The 8,946-nt window shown below is 38.8% G+C and overlaps 1 protein-coding gene across 1 annotated transcript; it reads right to left on the minus strand.

Annotated features, from left to right (window-relative positions):
- Positions 1-694: 694 nt before the first annotated feature.
- LOC133738528 (probable inactive chitinase-like protein LaCIC) lies at positions 695-2,445 on the minus strand. Its single transcript, XM_062166085.1, has 3 exons — positions 1,970-2,445; positions 1,494-1,644; positions 695-1,386 (listed from the first exon to the last, which is right to left on the minus strand). The coding sequence occupies exons 1-3, from the start codon at positions 2,385-2,387 to the stop codon at positions 966-968; spliced, it is 990 nt and encodes a 329-aa protein (XP_062022069.1). The 5' UTR covers positions 2,388-2,445; the 3' UTR covers positions 695-965.
- Between the last annotated feature and the right edge of the window lie 6,501 nt (positions 2,446-8,946).

Raw genomic sequence — 8,946 nt, forward strand, 5'->3', positions numbered from 1 at the left:
TGCTTTTATTATTGTATGAGAATTAGTAGTCGATGTGTGTGTAAAAACTAGGGGAAGAAAAAAAAAGTAGTCTTCAGTTAGTCAACAATTGGTGGCCACCTTACAACATCTTATCTAGTACTAGTAGCTTGACTCATCAACTTTTAATTAACTTCTTGTTGATGAGTGCAACTTCAGGTAGATCCCATATATTGATGATTGTGGCATTGACATTCATGCATGTCTTTATGCATTGAGTTCAAATCCTTAATTAAACAGAGACGGATAGTTTCGGACTTTTGGGGGTATATATGGATCAGGTCGGAAGACACATTAAAACCAGCCTGAATTGAGCTACTCCGGCACTCACCCATGAATGATGACGTTCATAGGGTAGTAACATAAGCAGATTTTGCCGCATATATATATATATATATATACACACACTTTTTGGTTAGTAAGAAATATTATTATGTTTACTATCATATGAATGACCTCTTCAAATGAACTCATATAGATAAGTTAAATTTAGTGAGGATTTCAAATTACAATAGTCAGTTAAAAGTGTAAAACGATACAAGTTGACCACATAGTTAACTACATCACATAATTTTGTATCAAGATCCGATATATTAAAAGGTCTAATTAAATGGATGCTTGTTGTGTCACAAAATTTTAATCAGAAAATAACTGGACATAATTGACGGTAGACTGATTATTGGTAAATTTGATAGCAAAATTTCTCAGATTATTCTCTCTTACATAAATTTATAAATAGTGAACAAATGAACATGCACATATATGAAGACATTCAAGGGATTAAACTTATTATTAGCTGACAAAGTGCACAAGTGAAAGTAGCTCTCAGAGGGATTAAACTGACATATTTCTGTGAACCACCAACAATTATTCGTACATGAAACAATGTCACAAGTGCAGTGACAACAACCACAGCCACCCGCAAAGAAGAAAGCTAGCAAACTAGCTTATACTACATCGATCGACTCTCTTGAGGATGAATAATAAGTACTGAGTCCAGACCCAAAAGGCTTCTGATTATAACAGTCAAGGTTGTCACCATAACCAATCCCAAGCAAATCACAGTACCTCTTGAAAAACCCAATGCGGTCCGCCACTCTCCCATCCCATCCTTTACCACATTCGAGTCCACCGTTGATGATATTTGTGATCGTACCATACCCGGAATACCTACCCGCTGACTGATCAGCTCCGGAAGGGTTCCATCTCCAGGTGATGACATCATGGCATGAGGGCTTGGGTGACTGAGGGGTCATCCAGAACCAGATTGCTGTCTTGAAGGAGATGACAGGGTCTGTGGCAACAAGGTCCGGGTCGTTCAACAGGTTCGCTCCTATGGCCTTTCCACACTGCCCGTAGTTGTAGTTCCTATGAGTAGTATTGTAACACAATATGCAGATACAATTAATTTTTGTGCAAAAACAATTATTTCAATGGTTTAGAACAAGTTCTGATCGAAAAAATTAGTTGCTTACCAAGAAAGTTGAATAGGACCACGGCCATAATACTGCTTACCAGCAGCACATGGATAATTTGGATCCGAGGCACAGTAAGATCCTGGATTTTTCTCCTTGTTAAAACAATAGCCCCATGCATAGGGTCCATCAGGTGCAGTCCCCCATCCCCCTGAAAATTTATAATGAGTTGCGCGCGTTTCATTCGTAATACGGAAATGCACTATTGTTAGACTAGGATAATATGATGTATTGTTTTATATTATGCAATTAGCAATCAATCTAAACTATTGAGTCAGGACATATGCTCTTTATATACTAACGTGTGATGTGAGGGTGATAGTCGAACAAAACAATTAACATGCATGTACTTTTTTCAATAGATATATAAGCTGATTAATTTGTCTGCTATATATATGGGGTAAAACAATACTTTTCGATCACATTGACATGCACATGTAATTATGCAAAATCTTAAGATAGTAATTACTAATTACCAGTAGTTTCATGAGAAGTTTGAGCTAAGAAAGCAGCAATCTCTCTTTTACGGGTGGCAGTGTCACCAGTTGTAGCAAAGGCGGGGAAAGCCTTGGCAGCTGCAATGAAAGCATCATAAGTATAAAACCCTTTGGCAGGGCAACCACCATCGTTCCGATGCTTAAGTATCTGATTAAAGGTGGCCTTTGATACTAGACCCCCAATGTCACCACCGCCCCCGCCACCACCACCGCCACATTGGCTTTGGCAACCGGTGCCGCAGTAATCAGGTGTAGTGCCACACCAGCCAAACTTGCTGCAGCACTGCCCTCCCGGGCACGAAGCCCCCCCTGCTTGCCTTCCACATTGCTCTGCTGAGCCTCCTCGGATATTAAAGAACAATAGAAGAGAAACAAATGACACGGCCAAGTACAACATTATGATATTGATTTGGTTGCGATTTGGTTTGATTTTGGAGAAAGCCAAGTATATATGGCCGTATATATAGGATGATATGAAACTGTGAAATTATGAGATGTCTTTTGTTTCGCTAATAAGTCAAAAATGGTGGGCTGGAATTCTGTCAATCTCATCTATTTTGAACTTGTGTAGAAATATAAAGAAATAAGGGCGGCTTTAGCCCTTTTGAACGTACTTGTTCATTAATGAATGCTATAATAGTATAGTTAATTACCTAATGTTTGGAATATGTTTCGTGCCTATATGAAATTGCTCAGCGTGCTTGAATGACCTAATTTACTTGAAATTGACAAGCTTACTTGGTTTGCCAATAATGTTGCTATCAAACATGTTAAAACAGATCGTGTCATACTAGTCATGTACTTAACAGGTATGTTTAGCTTTAATCTGCTTACTCGGTTGATAAAAGAGATTGACATGATACAATCTATGAACTTAATTAACACAGCATGACACGTGAATATGAATCGTGAACAAGGGTAAAATCCAAGAGATATACTTTAGTTTAGTTGAAGTGGCTGCTAAGATGAACATAATTATAGTACTGTACATCCTTGAACTTAATTAATACAACATACATGAACTTAGTTAATACAATGTGACCCGTGAATATGTGCATGATTCGTGACAGCGCTAAGTCCCTTACAATAACAAATGTAAAATCCAAAAGATGTACTTTACTATCTATACTTTATTTGAAGTGGCTGCTAAGATAAACATGATTGTACATATCCTTATCCTGGACACCATGAAGGACTGAAATTGACCTTGTCTTTGTTTGTTTTGCAATGAATTATATGTTTGTTTCTCATTAATGCAAAGTTCGGTCTCTTCTTTTCATGGCCAATTTTCTGTTCAAAAAGATTAGGTTCCGTGTCAAAGTTGGTTCTAATGTTTGGCTATTCTCCAGATACAAAGTAATCTATCATTTTTTTTTTTTTTTTAAACCCCACCCCATTCCGGCTCGAACTCCTGACCTCTTATATATGAGACCAAAGCCTTACCACCCTACCAAACACACCCTTAATTAATCTGATAATAGAAAGAAATTTGCATTACGTAATCTTTTGGCCTACAGGATTCTCTATGTTTCATAGGATAAAGAGACGATTAACAGTAAGCAATCATAGCATTCGTTAAAGATATGATTTGGCATATACTTTTGATTTGGGAATATTGAGTCATTCATCCTTGCGGATACGTAACTATTTTGGAATTGAAATGATGATCGACACTGAATTATGAAGAGAGAAAATTGGAAGGAGTCAAGTGACCCCAAAGCCGATCGACTTTGACCCCACATATTGTTCGTCCCTAACTTCATACTATTGACCCTATCGGTCGACCAACAACTCCACTGCTAACATGAGTGTGTATTAACAAATAATGTGTATATATAATTTTCCTCCTAAAAGAATTATTTAATAGGGGCCCGTATAATTCTCTGTGTATATATAATTCTTTGTGTATATATAACTCAAAGAATTATTTTTGAGTCAATATCCCTTCTTGCCCAGAGATTAATCTATTATGGGCCCGTATGGTTAACAAAACATTGCAGTTCATCCACTGGTCACATTTATAATTAAGTAAATAACACTAAATACTAATTCAGTATTTGAACGTATGACATGAGGGTTCCGCATCTTGAACGTTCCCGTAGGGGGACCCAATGCATCTACTGAACCACTTGCTGTGGTTTTGAAAATTGATAATTTGATTAAGGAGTTTTTTATTTTATTTTTTAGCCAACCTATGACAGTTTCGGTTTGGACCGCAATAGAGCCTGAATGTTAGCCATTATTGCTGCATATGGTAACAGATCATATATCAAGGATTTTTGAGGTCTAAAGTAGCTTCAAGACAGTCTGTTTCAATCATGACAGGTTGCCTTGGAAAGGAACACAGCAGTTTTAGAATTTAGTCCCTCATTGATGGCCAGCAGCTCTACCTGTTTCGCACTCTCTACATGTTGAACTGGTAATGTAAAAGCAGCCTTAAAGTTTCCTTGTGAGTCCCTTAAGACTCCACCAAGTCCACCTCTGGTTTGATTTGGCACAAAACTGCCGTCGACATTGAGTTTCCAGTTGCGCTTCAGTGTCCGGTTTCTACTTGTTTTTCCGTTTTGACACTGTAGCTGTTTGAGTTGGTTGTCTTGCTTTCCTGAATTCTTCTAGCCATGACAGTGCAACAATCATGTCCATGTGTGGTTGAGAAGTACCGTACCAGAACATGTTTCAGTTTTTCCAGATTGCCCAAAGGCTCATGAGCAGTATATCAAATACATCCTGCTACATGGTTGTTGCCTTGTCTAACATCTAGACCTTGAAGTCCATATTTGGTGCAATGTGTTGTTGGAAATTAAATTGTGGTGCTGAGAGAATATTTTGAGGTGCAGGACACTTAAAGAAAATATGAGTTATGTCCTCAAACTTGACAGGGCAGAGGAGGCAGCTAGTGTCACATGTAAAGCCTTTTCTAAGAAGAGAAGCTTTTATGGGCAGCAAATTGTTGCAAGCACGCCAAGCGTTTATTTGAACTTTACCTGGAATTTTTGACTTCCAGATTCTCTTCCACAAAGGTCTGAATGGATCACCTTGTGATGTGGAGGCCATGGCTGTGCGTAGGACTTTCTCTCTTGCGATCCAATAAGCAGACTTGACAGAGTAGTACCCTTTTTTTTTTTTTTTTTTTTTTTTTTTTTTGCTGGTTTCCAGTAAACTTGATCTTCACTTGTTCTTGGACTAATTAGTGGAATGCAAAGAACCTTTTCAGCAATGTCACCAGGGAAGAGTGAATGTACAACATCATGCTTCCATGTTTTGGTGTTTGCATCAATTAATTCCCAGACCATTTATGTCGTAGAATTGGGAGGCTTATGACCATGATATTGAGGTTAATCAGGTATCCATTTGTCAGTTCAATTGTGTACCAAACTAGCATCCCCAATGCGCTAATGTACACTTGCATTTAGGACTGATCTACTTTGCAGGATGCTTCTCCAAGAGAAAGAAGGGGCCTCTCCCAACACAGCCTCCCAAAAAGAAGAATTGGGATAATATCTAGCTTTTTATAGCCTAGCAATAAGAGATGTGGGATTAGAGATTAACCTCCATCCTTGCTTGGCCAGCATTACTAAATTGTATGCATATAAATTCTTGAATCCCATTCCACCTTCATTTTTCGTAAGGCATAATCTTTCCCAAATCCTCCAGTGAATTTTCTTTTTTTCCCTCAGTGTCACCCCTAAAAAATGAGGCACACAATTGGTGTATATCATCACAGAGCCCTTTAGGTAGCAAGTGGCAATTCATTGCTTATAGTGGCATAGTTTGTGCAACAACTTTGATTAGAATTTCCTTACCTGCACTTCTGAGAATTTTGGTTTTCCAACTGATGAGCTTCTTTGACAATTTCTCTTTGATGTATTCAAAGTTTGCAGTCTTGGATCTACCAACCCTCAGAGGAAGTCCAAGGTACCGGTCATGTTCCTGTACACATTTCACATCAAGAATAGAAGCCAATTCTTGTTGTTCGCTAGCATGGACATTTTTACTGAACACCACACTGCTCTTCTGAAAATTGACTTTCTGTCCTGAGGCTTTCAAATAGACATCCAGTATTCTTCGAAAGTGAGTGCATTCCTCTACATTAGCTGAGCCAAAGAGAAAAGAGTCATCAGCAAATAGCAAATGATGTAAGGTGGGAGCTTCTGGACACATTTTTAGGCCAGAGATTATATTGGAATCAGTTGCCTTGGATATAAGTGCTGACAAGCCTTCTGCACACAATATAAAGAGATACGGTGACAGAGGGTCTCCCTATCTTATTCCCCTTATGGGAGAGATAACTGGTGTAGGCTCACCCTGAATCAAGATAGAGTAATGAACTGAAACAACACACTTCATGATCATTTGTATCCACTGAGACTGAGAACCCAATTTTGTTAAAATGGCCTGTAGGAAGTTCCACTCTAGCCTGTCATAGGCTTTACTGATATCAAGTTTGAGAGAGAAAAAACCTGCTTCTTGATTCCGGAGCTTGTGCATGAAATGTGCAGCTTCTGTGGCTACAAGAGTGTTGTCAGAAATTAAACGTCCAGCTACGTAACCACTTTGAATAGGAGAGATGATATCAGGTAACCAACATTTTAATTTCTTAGCAACAACCTTAGATCAAATTATGCAAATAACATTGCATAGAGCAATTGGTCGAAAGTGCATAGCCACTTTTGGATCTTTTATCTTTGGAATCAGACATAGGTGTGTATAATTCGACTCATCCCACATTTCTCCATCAGCAAGCAAATTTCTAATAGCAGTACACACATCAAAGCTTACAGTACTCTAGTATTTTTGATAGAAGAAGGGTGTCATGCCAGGCCCTGGACTTTTAGAATGGTGTATTTGAAAGACTGCTTTTTTTTTTTTATCTCCTCATCAATGTAGAGTTTTGTGAGCTCATCATTCATATGGTTAGTTACCTTGACCGGTGTGGCATTTATAACTTCTTGAAGGGCTCTTTGATCAGTGCCTTCGGTGGAGAAGACTTGTGTAAAATACTTCATGAGAAGACGTTGTATTTCAAAGGGTTCAGATTGCCAAATACCTTGTTCATCCTCCAATCCTCGAATGGTATTATGACTCCATCTATTGTTAGCTCTTATGTGAAAATAAGTAGATCGAGTTCCTGACTCCATCCTTGAGCCAGATTGCCCTAGACCTCTGACGCCAATATTTTTCTTGTAATGCAAGTAAACTGCTCTGCTTCACATGGAGATTTCGATGTTCCTCATATTGCTCAGGAGAGTAAGGCTGCTTCATTAGGTCGAACAATTTCTCCTGAATTACCCTCGGTTCAATCTTCTGCTTATCAAATTCTGTTTGATGCCACCGTAACAACTTTTTGCCTGCTTGTTTGATTTTGTAACCAAGTTGTCTGAGCGCATTGCCCGTAGTTGGTGTAACCCATTCTTGTTGGATAATAGCATTGTAATCCTCATTTCCATATTAGGAATCGACGTGTAGCTCTTCTACGCAAATTCCTCTCAGCAATGACCTCTATGAGAAGGGGACAATGATCAGATTCACTGGGACTCATTGTGATGACCCTGCTGAATGGGAAACAAGCTCTCCATTGTGGTGAGTGGGAGTTCCGATCTAGTCTCTCCTTTGTAAATTTATTGCTCCAAGTAAATCTACACCTTGTGAACCCCATGTCTATGAGTCGGGTTTTAATCACAAAAGGCCTCGGTACAATTGGGTAAGAGCCACCCACTTATAAGTTATATTTTATTTGTCACTTTTCCAATGTAGGATCTTTCCTCTCCAACACGCCCCCTCACGTGCAACCTAGCTCTAGGTCTGCACGTGAAATTCATTCATCAAATTCCCATATTGGAAATTGGGACACAAGTCTCATATTGGAGACTTGGTAATTTCATTTCAATGGCAATACAAGGAACCCCAATTTGGGCTCATGATACGTGCCTACGTGGAGACACAATTGGAGAGGGACCCGCTCTGATACCATGTAGAAAAGAATACTTCAATTCAGGGTTAATTTGATAATTCTATTCATCCCACAATGAGGGTATATATACAAGTACAAAGGAGTAGTCTAACTCTAATAGGAAACAATCTTTCCATAATTACAGGATATCCTAATTAAATAAAATCCTAATTACATACAGATTTACAGCGATTCTACACTCCCCCTCAAGTTGGTGCATAGATATCTATCATGCCCAACTTGTCAACTGAGCTGTCAAATACCTTCCTGGACACTCCTTTAGTAAGAACATCAGCTAATTGCTCCTCTGAGTTTACAAATGGAAAGCGAATAACCTTTCTGTCAAGATTTTCTTTAATAAAATGACGGTCAACCTCCACATGCTTTGTTCTATCATGCTGAACTGGATTATGTGCAATCTCAATGGCAGCTGTGTTATCACAATGCAAATCCATAGGCTTTTTAAGCTTGTAACCCAAGTCTTTCAAGACATTACGAATCCACAACATTTCACAGACTCCGTGTGCCATACCTTGGAACTCAGCTTCTGCACTTGATCTGGCAACAACTTTCTGCTTTTTGCTACGCCAAGTGACAAGGTTCCCTCCAACAAAAGTGAAGTACCCAGATGTAGAACGTCTGTCAGTTTTATCACCAGCCCAATCTGCATCTGTGTACCCAACAACTTCCAATTCATCTTTTTTTTGAAACAGTAACCCTTTACCTGGCGCCATCTTCAAGTACTTCAAAATACGAAAGACTGCATCCATATGCTCTTCACTAGGACAATGCATAAATTGACTAACAACACTCACAGCATAAGCAATATCAGGTCTAGTATGTGAAAGATAAATCAACCTTCCTACAAGACGTTGATACCTCCCTTTGTCAGTTGGAACTTGATCAGGATAAATAGCAAGTCTGTGATTCATCTCAATGGGTGTTTCCATTGGTCTGCAGTCCAGCATCCCTGTTTCAGCAAGTAAATCAAGGACATACTTCCTTT

This window comes from Rosa rugosa, chromosome 3 (genome assembly GCF_958449725.1).
Source record: "Rosa rugosa chromosome 3, drRosRugo1.1, whole genome shotgun sequence".
NCBI lineage: Eukaryota > Viridiplantae > Streptophyta > Magnoliopsida > Rosales > Rosaceae > Rosa > Rosa rugosa.